At 40.0% G+C, this 16208-nt stretch overlaps 1 protein-coding gene across 2 annotated transcripts in view; it reads left to right on the top strand.

The window, feature by feature from the left end:
• The window catches only part of LOC124636781 (ATP-dependent Clp protease ATP-binding subunit clpX-like, mitochondrial), a 41645-nt gene that overhangs the window by 16473 nt on the left and 8964 nt on the right, over positions 1-16208 (top strand). For both annotated transcript variants that reach the window (XM_047172923.1, XM_047172924.1), the window contains exons 3-10: positions 607-817; positions 4461-4639; positions 6273-6389; positions 10193-10337; positions 10792-10883; positions 11256-11409; positions 12459-12654; positions 15688-15780. In XM_047172923.1, coding sequence (XP_047028879.1) covers positions 607-817; positions 4461-4639; positions 6273-6389; positions 10193-10337; positions 10792-10883; positions 11256-11409; positions 12459-12654; positions 15688-15780 — 1187 coding nt within the window. The remainder of the gene's footprint in view (positions 1-606; positions 818-4460; positions 4640-6272; positions 6390-10192; positions 10338-10791; positions 10884-11255; positions 11410-12458; positions 12655-15687; positions 15781-16208) is intronic.

Below are 16208 nucleotides of genomic sequence, written 5' to 3'. Positions count from 1 at the left end.
TAATTGAAGGAAATATGTGCAGTGCAATTCTTGCAAATGCTATCTCATTAGATGCTAGGCCGATTGCACCGCAAATGATTTAAACATTATATTATTACAGTTCGTTGCCTCCTAATCATATGTTATGCAATACCTGTTTATTTAGAATTACATGTTTATTTTTACCTCGTTATGCGGTTTCTAGGTAATTGGTTAATTTTGTAAAACTTGTAGATCTTAGCATTTCCCTAAGCATTAAACTAGTAAAGTTGGTTGCGGTGTTCTAGCGAAAGCTACACTGTAGTGAGTACTATTATTTTATTCCGTACTATCTTTGTACGTTCACACTTACACTCGACTTTCGCTAGAATTACTGCTATCAGATCCCTTATACTACCTACCGCATTCATTATCTCTTCCAGGGCTGTTGGATTATTTGAATGACGTATCACAACCCCGGAACACGAATCGACGACTCCAGAAGAAACTTGATCTAGTTTTAAGAATAGAAATGGACTTTATCTGAATAAAAACATTCTTATTTCTATCTGGGCAATTATACCATATCTTACCTCCCAAAAATGATCAATAACCCTGTCTTCATCGTCTTTTGTCGTAATTCCCCAGGCACTACATCAGGTGGCAAGAAGTCAGGGTCCGGCAGTGGGGTCCTCACGTGCCCCAAGTGCGGGGACCCGTGCACCCACGTGGAAACCTTCGTCAGCTCCACGCGTTTCGTCAAGTGCGATAAATGCCACCACTTCTTCGTGGTGCTAAGCGAAGTGGACACCAAGAAGAGCATCAAGGATAATGCGGATAATAAGTCTGGATTCTATAGGTGAGAACATTCATACTTATTACTATATTTTTCGTTCGTATTTTGCTGAAGTTAATAACTCTGTTCTTTACTAAAATTACCGGGAAAATAATGGCATCTCTTAAGCAGATCTTTTCTCTAGCTATTTCAGTAACAATCATTCATAAATCTTCTTGCAAAAACACTATTACAAAATCAATCACAATATTTGATTTCGGGAAATGTAATAGTAGTCATATCCACTGCTTGTCAAAGTTTATCGACACCGATACGTAACGCATAATAATAGTTATGTTCGTTCATAAGGAAGTAAGCAGTAATAAAATAATTATTTTACATAATTTATGCAGTATGTATTCACAGAGGAAAATGAAAACTTTGAACGTGGATTTAATACCAGAGAAAGAATGGTCAGCTGCTCATGCTTTATGCAATAAATCCATTATCTAACTTCAAATGATAAATACCGTCAATGTAGTGTGTACCCATCATATCATAGAATTGTAAAATTACTATCATCATAATCCCTGCTAATTTCGAAAATATTACAGAAAAAGGCTATGCAGTAGACCTCTTTTAAAAAACCCAAGTCAAACGAAGACGCTTTTCAGATAAGACATCTAATCGGTTTAGAAAACTTCGCAACGCCAACAAACCACGACCGAATTGACACAGAATCGTGACATCGCGTACACGTGTCGTGTCTTGTGAAACAATTACGCTGATGGATCGTAAATACTGACATGACTCTTATTCATGATCTCCTAGATTGTTGACTTTGTCAGTGCCAAGTGATAAATTGATTTCATATTTGAGCACTTGATTTATTTTTATGACTACAAGCTGCAGTTTTGTAAATCGCTCTTAAATTACGAATAATTTAAAAACCGGGAAAAAGCTGTTGTATATAGTATAAATGTTCATAGCGCTCAATAAAACTACGCAATCAAAAATAATGTATAAACATTTTCACGTGTAAATAAATCTACGTAACACGAATATTGAACCCACGCATAGTGATAGCGCCAAAGTCAAAACTAGACAACAAGACTCCGACGCTACAAATTGTTTATTCCGACGATCATAAAATTGCCAGAACACACACAGAGGTGTGAAATGTGAACACATATGAATTATGTATGTAGTGTGCAGCAACAATGACCAAGCAATAAACTCATCTATCTTTCGTACACATCGAATTTTTTATAGGGTTGGTTAATATAAATGTCACGCTGAACTGCCAATTACAGTATAAATGTGTCAAATATGTCAATGAAACTGCTGACTATGACATAGATGCACAATAAACTGTCAATTAACTAACAGGACTTGGTAATAAACTTAAAGTTGTCAAAATAAACGATCGCGTAAGTCATTTTTGATGGAAGGATTGCGTAAAAGGTGACATGCCTAAAATGAATAATGTACCTGCCGATTTAGATGTATGGTAGGAAAATACAGAAGGTAATGATAGAGAGAAAGACAGTAAAAAAATGTAAGGGTCTGTAAAACAGCCTGCAACTATAGAGTGGGATATATAACAACCTTTACAATAAACCTAGTTTACCGGCGTGAAAAATATAAGTTTTATTTGCCAACCCTGAAACAAATAAGTTCGTTGAACGTCCCCACTTATCTCACGACTTGACAATACAAAGGTTTCAGCAACAAAAACACTTGAGTTTTGAATAAAGGTCTTTGCACCCGAATTTTAAAGAAAATGTTAATATCTTGAAATCGTATGTAAATATAAACTTTTGTATGACAGACGTTTAACTTGTGTTGTGATCCATTTCTTCCGTTTTCTCTCTGATAGCCTTTTCAATCAGTGTGATTTAGCTGGTTCTTTTACATTATTTGGGTCGACATTATCTTTCGGTAGGCATCATCGCATACAAATCAAACGGTTGTTTTTTACTTTGTAAATGTTTTCTAATTAATTTTGTTTGAAGATTTAACGGTCACACTGACTGTGGGTACATTGTTCGTTCAAATTAGATTTTAATGCTGCATTGAATCCCTTAACTGTTAAAGGCTATCGACCTTCCGACATACAAGTAATAGAAAGGTTAATTTGTTTTATGAGCTGTTGTTTACCATACGGGTATTATACCATACCTCGAGGAAACAAATTCAATTACTTATTTCAGTTGCAGATATTGTCTATCTCTATGACTAAACATTCACTAAACAGTTTTTCAATCAAAAATCTACAACAAAATTCGTGCACAGTTCAATTCCTATAAATAATGTATTCATTCAATAAAGCGTAGGTCATTTATATTCGCACCGCACTCTGGACAAATTCGCGACATCCGATTTAGTTCTGCAGATTGGGATTACCCAAGGAACAATCGTGGGCCCGTCGCTGTCTAATCTGACATCATGTGTCGTTGATATTCTATTAGGATAGTTAAAAACGTACAAACCAGAATGTTGAGTTTGCATAATGTTAGTATTTATTATGTAAACACAGCAAACATTGTTTATCAACAAATTGTCAGACAATACAACCGTGTTACCATATCTTTCTTTATCTGATTGAGATTTGTGTTTGCCAAAGTATGCTATTGCTAGGTGCTTAATATATACTGTGTAGTATTTAATTGCTGTATTCTACAGTTGATAAATTGGACATAACAGCTTATTTACATTCAGTGTCTATTTCCGATCGCAAATACAATATCTTTGACTAACTATAAGAATTTATGTACAACAACACTTTCATCAATGTCAGCAGTTTGTGAGTTATTTATTGTCATGTATGTACCGAAGAATATGTAACAAATCATCTTACCTAACCTATTAGGTTGGTATACGAAATGAAAATTGCAAAGATGACTGACTGACTATCTTGATTAGATAGAGTTTAGAATACATGTAGACAGTTACAAGTTGAGCTTATCAAAGGAAAGGGCATGTAAATAGCTTTTGCAAAACAAAATCTTGAGCATGAATTTTTATGCAGGAAGAAAACCATCTTTACGAACGTGTAAGTCTGTCTGGTTAGCAAATCCGTCATGATTTCCTTGTCACACACTTTCCAAGCGCATTGTTTTTTAAAAAAGGACGTAAAACGATACTGAAATCGGCCGGTGGGCTCGTGTGTCATGTTTTAAGGATTAAACTTTCACTGGTACTCGTTAAAAATTTTGAGTACTGTCCTTGTAACGATTTTGAAATTGAGAACGGGTTTTTTCCCTTTTGTGTTTCTGATTTGGGTTAATCGTGAGTCATGCATATGGAGTAGTGGTGGGTGGCATGTTCCTGTACTGTGTTAGTAGGTCATGCGTAAAACCTATCGAACAGGAGAGGAGTATGCTTTTTTATCTTTCTAAGACTACTACTCTTGATTTGGATTGGTCAGTGTAGTTTTCGGAAAGCAATACATCTGTATTTTATGCCTCCACTCGCGCTAGTTCTAATAATATTTTACCTGATAAAATTGTCTGGTTATCTGATAGCGAATAGGTCATTACAATGTTATCTCCGTCTGTTTGTTTTGTTGCTACTTTTTGAGATACAGATTCATGAATGATTCCGATCGTCAAACATTCAACTTAGCCTAAAGACTCGGGGTCTTTTTCAAACCTTAAAGGTAATTAAGTAGCTATAATCCTGACATTCTCTTAACTAGTGTTATATGTATCTTTCTTCTCTTCAGAAAACCTCCGCCACCTCCGAAGAAGATCTTCGAATACTTGAACAAGCACGTTGTGGGTCAGGAGTACGCCAAGAAGGTGCTGTCGGTGGCAGTGTACAACCACTACAAGAGGATCTACAACAACGTCACCAGCGGCACGCCCACAGACGCACACCATCCCTTACATCACACACACAGAGGTCAGAAGTAGTATAAGTATTAGATTATAGCAACTGAACCAGACTGAGGTCAAGACGGCACTACAGCCGAGGGGAACGGAGATGTTTTTAAACAACTGATAGAATTTCTTTATTCAAACATTGTCTCCGCCCATTCAGCATCATCCACGAGAGTAGAAATTCTATTCATCGCTTCTACAATATGGGTGTAGTACTTAATCATAATTAAATTAGACTTGACATCTCATTTCCTCATCCTTAGTTCACAATGCAGAAGTGTTGATAGTCTTAAAGAATAAAGCAACGAATTGACATGAGTTACCATAAAAATCAAAAATACGTAAATGTCTGTTTCAAAGTCGAACCTATCAAAGATTACTTCATAGCCTAGTTCCCCCAACTTTCCCCAAAGTCCTTTAAACAAACTTCGAAAGCAAAACCTCTTGTCTACTAGATCACAATAAACACAGTCGTGAGCGCAGGTGCTTTTTGCTGAAAACAATTTTCAATTGCTCCGTGAAAGTGTGACGAATTACCGAAGTTCGTGGTCATTACGCCTCAGTGGGCAGGTGACCTTATGACAGTTTTTTTTTTCTTGAAAATAGAAGGCTCTCTTGTTACCATTTTCACGGTTCTAATTTCTCCTTAGCTGTGTTGGTTTAAGTTTTGGGAAAGTTTAATTTTTGACACTGACTTTGTGCGTGCCATCTTCGAGAAAATTGTACATTTGTGGTTCTAAAATTTTATATTTTTTTCTAAAATTAAAACCTTCATTTCTATTGCCGCTTTAACAACAAATATTCAAAACTAGAATACAATCAATATTTTGGAGGGCTCCCATACAACAATCGTGATTTTTTCTCAGTTTTATATATAATGGTACGGAACCCTTCGTGCGCGAGTCCGACTCGCACTTGACCGGTTTTTTTATATGACGATGCAAAAATTATGGTCATTTTATTTCTGCTATAACAGACGTTCATAGGTATATTATGCTTGTTAAGAAAATAAAAATTGCTCCAAATATTTCTCAGTAGGTTTGCGCAAATTCCATTGTGCAAACAATAGGATCTGTATCGAATCAGCAAATAATCGACGTACGTCAACTGTTTCACACTTATTTACGAAATGCGGGCGGATGAGCCAATCAAGAAGCTAGTAACGAATCTGTCATTGTTATTTGTGAGGTCAATCATCTTTAACTTTGCCGATCCAAAGTTATTGAAATATTTGTAGGTACAGATGACCTGATGTCGTTTTACACTTACAGACGGTAGAGTTGTTTATAAAATAAATCAAAGATGAACTAGAAGGAGACAAATGTGACACATTTGTCCATAAAGGTCGAATAATATTTTTGGTAGACCTTTTCTTGACTCTTCAATTATATTCTAGTAAGGATGTTGAATGTTTTCAAATACTACCTAATAAGTAGCGTCTTGAACAGCACTTTTTGTACATCAAAAATATATGAGACATGCCCCCTAAATGCCCACGCACACCCTCCACCCTATGTGTTTTTGCTGGGAAGAAGTGGTGTAACAAACTCCTCAGCAACACACGACTGTCTGTTACTCTAACTTAACACATTAGCTATAGATAGTATCATATAGGAGTAAAATAAAATTAACATAATTCTATTATTTGATTCCAGATCTCCTTCACCTAAGTCACGGCAACAACAGTGGCGGCGCTGAGGTGCTTGAGCGACAGCATCACGAGTTGAGGCTCGATAAGAGCAATGTGCTGCTGCTTGGTCCTACTGGATGCGGTGAGTGAACTAGAGTTAGTAAGCTTACCCCTGCACTCAGAGACATTTACCGTCCTACCACAAAAACTTTGAAACAACTGTTAAACATTTGCCTAAAAAATGACAGATTTATGACGTTGAAATAAGGTCCGATTTGCAGACACATTTTTTTTAGACAAGTTAGTGGGGGTTAGTAATACTGCAGTATGACTGTGTTTAAAAAAGGTAATAATTAACCTAGTTTTTCTTTTAACATGCTTGTGATTAAACCAAGAAAAGTTTAGGTACTGCAGCCTACGTCCATATAAGGCCTCATTTAGGCCTCTGCCTCGAATTTTGCGGGCAGCGGGGCGGCAGCGGCGGCGGCGCGGGAGCGGGGCGGGCAACGCATACCTGTTCTCGAAACTAGCGGGCAGATCGCGCGGCAATATAGCAGTGTAGTGTTGTGTTCTGTTGTGTTTGCTGTTCCATATGGGTGTCCTCTCAAAGATGGCCGAAATAATTAGCTCTTGCACGTCCGAAGACATTTTGATACGTCACAAAAAAAATGTATAACACTATGCCTACAATGCAGACGCTCAACGCGGGCGGTCACCGCTTGACTGGAGCGCACCGCTCGTTGCCCGCCGCCGCGCCGCTCCCGCGCCGCTGTATTCGAGGGCCGGTCCATTTGATTATACGCGTAAGATCCTGCCGCTCCCGCGCCGCCGCCGCCGCCCCGCTGCCCGCAAAATTCGAGGCAGAGGCCTTACGGAGACGCGGGGCGTCTCGCGTCGCGTGTGGCGTGGCGTCTGGCGGCGCGTCGGACGTTTTTTCTGTTTACGGTGGGGCGACGCGTGAAGCGGCACGCATCATCGCACGCGTAAACACAAACTTATAGCAATATACGACCATGTTCATAGAGAAGCGAGACGGGAAGCGAAGCGTGGCGGTGCCCGCCGCGGCGCCCGCGGCGAGTCCTCTAAGAGCGAAGCGCGCGGCGGGCATCGCGGCGGCGCACGCTCGCCTCCATCAAATCTAAATAAATAAGACTGACAGAAGATTCCGCCTCGGACATAGCTTCATCGAGAATTGCCGCTGCGTGCGCCGCCGCGATAAACGCCGCGTGGGACGCGTCGGTGCCATCCGCGGGCTCGGCCGCAAAAAACGCCCTAATTCAAACAAACGCGTCTAAAATCGCTTATCCGTTAACGCCACTCATACAACGCCATATATTTGAATTCAGTGCGGGTCGCGCCGCTCAACGCAACGCGTGACGCCCCGCGCCTCCGTAAATGAGGCCTAAGTGTTACTAATCAATTTGTTAAGCTATAATACAGTGTGAATTAGGTTAACGCTTAGCATATTTTTCAACATTTGATTAGATTGACTTATAAACGAGTTAAAGTCAACAATCTCTAGTTTATGAAGAGTCAATACTCCATTAGAGGTGAGTCAAGATAATATAACCTACTATGTTTGTTGTAATGGATGACTCTTGCGCAGGTACCTGAAGTTTAGCCATTATCTCTCGACGGTTGCTATGGAGATGAATGCTTTTTGTGTGGATGAAGTCGGAGTTTCTGAACTAGCACATACCTGACAAAATACTCAATGTTTTTAGAACAACTTGGGGCTAAGATCACCGACAATGTTAACATCAGTTTTTCTTCAAACAACTGTTTATGAACATTTTTACATGAAAATTTTTAGTATTCAGTTGTTTTACATAAGACCACTTACGTTTATGTTGTCAGAATACTTGGGCCTAAACTAATTTTAAGTGTTTTTCTTTGACAACAGAATGAAAGATTTAAATGTCCCATTTTTACTACTGAATTAAACATGATAATGTTCTATTTTTTTTTTGTAATCAAGTGACGTTGCATGAGTCATCAATACGTTTATAAATATTTAAATAGTAAACCTAATTAAGTAAATAATAAAATGACGCTTGTTCATTCTCATTGTATTAACAAATGTTTGCAATACACTTCTCGTAAAGGTTGTCATCTTATTGAGCTAAAATATGCCTTAGTCATTGTTGATATTATCTTTGTATTAGAGCTCAGGTTAATGTCAGAAATTATCAAGGATTGATTGTGACTGAAAATAGTACTATAGTCAGAAAGTAACTTAATTCTAATAGGTACTTAATTCTAGTAAAATGATTAATATTGAACGGATTTAAAACTGCTATTTTCTCCGAGTGACATAGGCTATTGAAAATACATCCTACAATCAAACTGTTGTATGACTAAGTTGTACAAGTATTTAGAATTTTCCACCGCGTTTCTGTATAAACGGTAGCCGATAGCCTTTCTCAATAAATGGGCTATTTAACACAGAAATGTGTTTTCGGTACAGCAGTACCTAACATTAGCGCATTCAAGCAAAAAAACGCTACAACTGCATAATATTAGCATAAATTAAGATTAATAAATAAACCACATTATAGCAATCGAAGGCCTTTATTTCGTCACATCTCTATTAATTCCTTAACAATACATCTGCCGTGGGTGGGAACACTATAAAATCCTTGTTTGAATACTAAACGATACAAAACTATTTCGTATGCTTGCAACGAAAAGTGCAAATTACAGGATTCCCATTAGCTTTGCAATGCACTTGTTGCAATACCACTGTGTTATAATGAAGTATTGCTTTCTGAGTAATAGTATTTCTTATTTGTAATAGTTTAGGTTGCAAAAAATGGTGTGGACAGAAGTTTTTGCCTAGATTTAGTAAAGGATTAGTTCAGGTTAGCAATCATATTGCAATGTAAAACTGACCCATTATCTGTCGTTGGACGTAATTTTAAATCTACCCAGAAAAGGAGCTACTGGATATTAAATGAAATTATCAAACAATTTTGAAAACGTCTCTCGTAGGCTCATGATAATTTTATGTACTTTAATCTACACTGGACCCCTTTAAGTGTACAAAGCTAATAAGAACATTTCTGTCTTGATATTTGTGCTTCTACTAACCACGAAAATGACTCAAATAAACATAAAAGGGTATGTCCCAAACTACGTAACAACTGCAACAATTTCATAACACAATCTCCACTAACGAAGTCAGTACATTATTCATCACACGTCCAACCCTTTCCAATTACAACAAAATAATCAGCTTTATGTATGACTAGCGTGTGTTGCCAGATAAAAATATCATTTTTAAGGTAAATATTGGGCAACACACTTTTAAAGTTTATTTTTGGATTCTCGTGCAATTAATGAAGATTGCAAGGCTAAATAAATGTATTTAGGTAACATTTGATTTGTTTAAAAATAACTTATTCAGTCTAGTTTTTATGGATGTTTTCGGACCTTATTTGGTACTTACAAGGTTGTGATAGAACGTCTGAAATAACTATTACGATGGTATTCTTTAAAAAGTCAAGGTTGTCTCGAGTCATTGAATAAAATACCTATTTCAACATACAACTTGCAGAAGGTAGATTCACTTTATAGTGAAGGACATGACAATAAATCGGCAGGGAAGTTATTTTCATGGGGACACATGACTTGTATATAAGGACTGTAGATACAGAGTTATTCCAAGTTTCATACGTGGCGGGACTTTTCCCGGCATGCGGACAAATTCGCCAGAAAAAGGCCTTCTTGGTAAGGCCACACGTCATACTTTTTGTAGGACAGATAATCGGGGCGATTTTTGTGGGTCTGACTAGGATTTTCTGACCGATTTTTTTTGTGTTGCACTATTGCTCCAACGATTATTGTTGTCCAATTATTGTCGGACCGATACCCGCCCAGGGCAGCCTATATCTTACAAACAACGGTGATTACATAAAATATTATATTATTCTCAATATTTTGCAGGTAAAACTCTCCTAGCGCAAACGATAGCGCAGTGCCTGGACGTGCCGTTCGCGATCTGCGACTGCACCACGCTCACGCAGGCCGGCTACGTCGGCGAGGACATCGAGAGCGTCATCGCTAAGTTGCTGCAGGATGCTAACTTTAAGTGAGTTTTGCTGTATCAAAATAACACTACAGAATCTAATTCTGAAAACTGAAACTAAGTTTTTTTTTACTCGGTAGGTAGCTATCGTAGCCTCGTAAATTTTTGGGTTTTAGTACGCCTGAAATTCTACAGCAAGATGACTTTTTTATTGCCCATTCGAAAAAGTATACTACTTATTTTTATGTGCAATAAAAATACCACATTTACATAACATACTAATTATTAGTACACACATGTTATAATAGTAGTCGAAATGCTAAGAAAGACTAAAAATAATCTCTCCCTATCACAAAGTTGCCATGTTACCCATAATGTGAGCCTAAATAATCTTGGGTGTATATTAAAAAGTGGTGTTTTCTTTTAAAACTTCATAAATGTTAAAAATGTGCAGTTTTAGGCCTTAAACTACGCATTAGTCGAATGTTTTTATTAAAATAATTGTTCTTTGTTCCAGCGTTGAGCGAGCACAGACAGGCATCGTGTTCCTAGACGAGGTGGACAAAATCGGCGCCGTGCCCGGCATACACCAGCTCAGGGATGTCGGAGGTGAGGATACTATTTTATTAACAACATCCTTGTGATGTTGCAATATATGCCTTACAAAATCAGACATAAAGTTGATTTTCGAACAGTTAGCATGACCTAGTTTTTCTTCATAAGACTTTTCTTTTGGGACCTTGTCATTAGCAAAACTTTTCATTTTCTCATAACTATCGTCCCTCTGAGTCCAGACTTCCCCAAAACTGAGCGCAGAGAGTTTTGAACAACCAGTAGCATTTTTCCACTCGGTAGATTTCAAACTTCTTTACTGCCCTTTTTTTGGTAGAGTCTGGGCTAAAACTCAGCCATTTCATTCCTCGTTCCAGTTTTGTTCATGTCGTACATACGTTAGACATGTATATTTACTTATGTGTCCAGGCGAGGGAGTCCAACAAGGCATGCTGAAGATGCTGGAAGGCGCCGTGGTGTCGGTGCCCGAGCGCAACTCGCGCAAGCTGCGCGGCGACGCCGTGCAGGTCGACACCACCAATATATTGTTCGTCGCCAGTGGCGCTTATAATGGTCTCGACAGGTAATTATTATTATATCTATAAATCAATCAATCAATCAAAACATTTATTTGTGAACCATAGGTAAGAACAGATCTTAAATATACAGGAATTAATTTTAAGCAGTGCACAAAAAAAAACTGGTGGTCCAGAATCAGTAACAGAACATATCTGCATCATCAGTAAATTTTTTTTTTTTTTTTCATTCTTTTGTCCGCCCTAAAATCAGCAAAATATGGATACCAACTATTCTTACGCGCTTGGAGCAGCGCTCGCGTCAGTAAACCGGTTTCGCGTTGCCGCCGTGCCTACTATGACGACTGTGACCGTACAATCGTTTACAAAATAAACATCTTTGGATATCAATGACTTTTCTTTTTTGTACTAAAACACGACAAAATAAAAATATACGTATCTATAAAACTTATTTAACTATAAGTTGACAAAGTTTGCGCACTGGATAAAATTCATTCCTGTATAAAAAGTATCACTATGCTCTACCAAGTAAGGTGGTGTACAAATATTCAGTAATAAAACTATAACATTATTACACTTTCAATCTACATTATTCATTATTATTACACTTTTAATCTTTGTGTTTATTTATAGAGATTAGAGTATAAACCAAATTTTAGCTCGAGCTGTTGAAGATATTTATTTCAAACTAATTTTTGCGAGCTTTTACAAGTCCGCCGTCATTTTGGATTAAGAGTGACGTAATTTTTTTTTTCATTTGATATCCATGTTGTGTGTACATTAAAAATAATTGAGCCGCCATCTTGGGTATACTGTCATATTGTAATGAAAGTGGCGTCTTCATTTTTTTCGGGCACGAAACTTATGATGACGATGCGGCGACGCGATTGTGTGAGCACAAAACAAACTAGAGGGCTGTCGCCAATATATACCCGATAAGCGACAAAACCATCTTGTGTTACCGTCGCTTCCCCGTCGCCCGTGTTTCACCCGATCTCTTCGTTCGCACAATGCTTTTTTTATATTCATCCCCGTTGTCGCTCGTTCGTCACAAGTTTCACGCCTTCAGCCTAACTAAACACTCCCACCTCTTTAGACTAGTGCAGCGCCGCAACAACGAGAAGTACCTCGGCTTCGGCGCGTGGGACCCGCGCTCCGGGCGCCGCGCGGCGCTGGCGGCCGCCGCGTCCGACGCCTCGCCGCTCGACTCCGCGCGCGCCGAGAACGACGAGCGCGACGCCTGGCTGCGCAAGGTGCAGGCCCGCGACCTCATCGACTTCGGGATGATACCCGTGAGTATATCACTACATATTTTTTATATTTTACTAGCTTCAGCAGTAGCACCCGTGTTCCGATGGAACTGTAGTTAAAAGTAACCTTCAACCTACCTCGATACATAGAAAAAAATCTCAGTATAATAAGCATCAAACACGAGCAATTGAAAAAAAAAGGGTTTTTTTTTATTTATATTGTTATAATCTGTCTAGCCTTTACTACTATACAACTATATTGGGTCGGCTTCCAGTCAAACCAGATGCAGCTGAATACCAATGTTTTATAAGGAGCGGCTGCCCTATCTGTGTGTAGATATACACATGAAAAAAAAATACTTTATTAGCTTCCGCCAACATTTACAACATTTAACGCTAAAGTGGGACTACAGATTTGCGGCGAATCGGCAGTAGGATCCCATGGATTTGGAAGCAGGAATCATAGGGGGCAAATGCTCGTCAACTTCCTCGAACGCGAGGGGCTCTTTTTGATGAACTCCTTTTTCAAAAGCAGCCCCAAAGGAAGTGGACGTGGCAAAGCCCCGACACTATGACTAAAAATGAGATTGACTTCATCATGACGAACAAGAAGCACATAGTCAGAGACGTCTCCGTGATCAATAGGTTTAATACCGGTAGCGATCAACGACTTGTCCGGGGCTCTCTGAATATCAACTTCAAGGCCGAACGTTTCCGTCTGATGAAGGCCAGGCTCCGACCAACACTGCTCCAAACCATGACAGGATCTGAAACGTTCCAGTCAAATTTGGAGAACCGATTTGCCGCCGTGGAGACCACAACAGACGTCAACCAGAACCACGAATATGTGGTTCGGATCCTCAGGGAGGGAGGTTCGAGATTCTGTAACATGCAGCGTAAGGGCAAGAAATCAAAGCTTTCGGAAGAGACATTAGGGCTTATGAAGAAACGACGTGAAAACCTGCTTGTCACTTCGTCAGCTACGCGGGCTCTAAACCAAGAGATCAACAAGCACGTACGACGCGACCTCCGATGCTCCAACACTCTTGACATTGAAAGAGCAATTGAGCTGAATCGGGGGTCAAAGGTGTTCGTACAATCTCTTGGAAGAAGCCACTTGACGAAGCTGACCACAACAAGTGGAGAAGTCGTTTCTTCGGTGCCGGCAGTCCTTTCGGAAGTGGAAAATTTCTATGGCCGGTTATACGCATCGCATGCATCTCGACCTGATCCCGGAAATGAGGATTCTAGAGCCACATTAACACGCCATTTCACCGAAGACCTGCCAGAAGTCAGCAGTGGCGAAATCGAGATCGCTCTGAGACAACTCAAAAATGGAAAAGCCCCTGGCGAGGATGGCATTACAACAGAGCTATTAAAAGCAGGAGGTAAGCCCGTACTGGGGGACTCCAGAAGCTTTTTAACGCCGTCCTGTTTGAAGGGAGAACTCCAGAGGCGTGGAGTAGGAGTGTTGTCGTCCTGTTTTTTAAAAAGGGAGACAAAACCCAGCTGAAGAACTATCGACCCATTTCCCTCCTAAGCCACGTATATAAGCTGTTCTCAAGAGTGATCACGAACCGACTTGCGCGGAGACTCGACGAATTCAAACCACTGGAGCAGGCTGGGTTTCGGAGCGGATACGGCACCATAGACCACATCCACACAGTGCGGCAGATTATACAGAAGACCGAAGAGTATAATCAGCCCCTGTGTTTAGCATTTGTGGACTATGAGAAGGCCTTTGACTCGGTTGAAATCTGGTCTGTTCTGGAGTCCCTGCAGCGTTGTCAAGTAGATTGGCGATACATCCAAGTGATGAGATGTCTCTACGAAGCCGCTATCGCTACAATGTCCGTCCAAGTACAGAATCAGCAAACTAGGCCCATACCGTTGCATCGAGGAGTGAGACAAGGGGATGTTATTTCCCCGAAACTGTTCACTAATGCAATGGAGGATATGTTCAAGACGCTGAACTGGAAAGGACGCGGCATCAACATCAATGGCGAACACATCTGCCACTTGTGATTTGCTGACGATACCGTCATCATGGCGGAAACGCTGCAGGACCTACAACAGATGCTGAACGACCTGGCTGAATCTTCTCTACGCATCGGCCTACGGATGAACTTGGACAAAACCAAGGTCATGTTCAATGAACATGTTCTACCGGAACCGATTGCGATACACGGCGCCGTTCTCGAAGTTGTTTTGAAATATGTATACCTTGGGCAGACATTGCAGTAAGGTAGAAACAACTTTAAGGACGAGGTGAATAGGAGAATTCAGTTGGGTTGGGCTGCATTTGGGAAGCTAGGTCGACTCCTAACATCGTCGATCCCACAGTGCCTAAAGACAAAAGTCTTCAATCAGTGCGTCCTACCTGTCATGACTTAGGAGCCGAAACGTGGACACTGTCGGTACGGCTGGTCCACAAGTTTAAAGTCGCTCAGCGGGCTATGGAAAGGGCTATGCTCGGCATTTCTCTGAGGGAGCCCATCAGAAATGAGGTAATCCGTCAGAGAACCAAGGTCATCGACATAGCCCACCGAATCAGCAAGCTGAAGTGGCAGTGGGCTGGCCATATTAGCCGAAGAACCGATGAACGAAGGGTGAACGAGTTCTAGAGTGGAGACCACGCCTCGGCAAACCTACTTTATACATTGTGGAATGCAAATAAATAATATGAATATGAACGTAGTGTAGGACGTCCTCAGGCACGGTGGAGTGATGACTTGCGCAAGACGGCTGGCAGGAGCTGGATGCGAGAAGCCGAAAATCGATCTCAGTGGCGTGCACTTGGAGAGGCCTATGTCCAGCAGTGGACTGTGATAGGCTGATGATGATGAACATTTACATACGCTTTCCAAGGAAACTGCATCCCGCAACTGAACCTGAACTACAAAAAATATTGTGAATTTGTAATTTGAGAATAGTTCCTGAAATAAACCCTTACATACAAACTGTGGAGATCTAAGGGGGAGGCCTATGTTCAGCAGTGGACGTCCTATGGCTGAGATGATGATGATGATGATCATACAAACTGAACTTTATAAATGTTATTCTTTCATTTTGCAGGAGTTCGTGGGCAGATTCCCCGTGCTAGTACCTTTCCATAGTCTGAACCAAGATCTGCTTGTACGGATACTAACGGAACCTAAAAACGCTATGGTGAGTTCAAACAAATACTTTACTTAAAGAGTTACTACTGAGTACTATAATTTATATAGGTATTTATTTGAGTTACCCACATTTGATTACTCCATTACAATATAAAATGAATATTTTATACATTTATTTATAGAATAAAATAAAGCTTCAATAGTTTTACCCATGTTCTATTTCTCGAACCATGATAAAAAGTTCTAGTATAATCCGCGCGGAACTGGTTGGCCGCGCCTTAGATATGTGAGCGGTGGGGCGGAGAGGCGAGGGCACTTGTTGTCATTACTCAGTTAAGCGCCGTACTTCGTGACGTCAACACGTGTTTACAGTTTCGGCTAGTTCACACAAAACGCATATAAGATTGCGATAGCGAAATGCACACAAGAGAAGAAAAATGTTGTTGAAAATGACGTAGGTATAGGTACTTATATTTG

The sequence above is a fragment of the Helicoverpa zea genome, chromosome 15 (assembly GCF_022581195.2).
Source record: "Helicoverpa zea isolate HzStark_Cry1AcR chromosome 15, ilHelZeax1.1, whole genome shotgun sequence".
Taxonomy (NCBI): domain Eukaryota; kingdom Metazoa; phylum Arthropoda; class Insecta; order Lepidoptera; family Noctuidae; genus Helicoverpa; species Helicoverpa zea.
The sequence above is the reverse complement of the archived record's forward strand: the minus strand, read 5'-3'. Positions and strand labels throughout refer to the sequence as shown.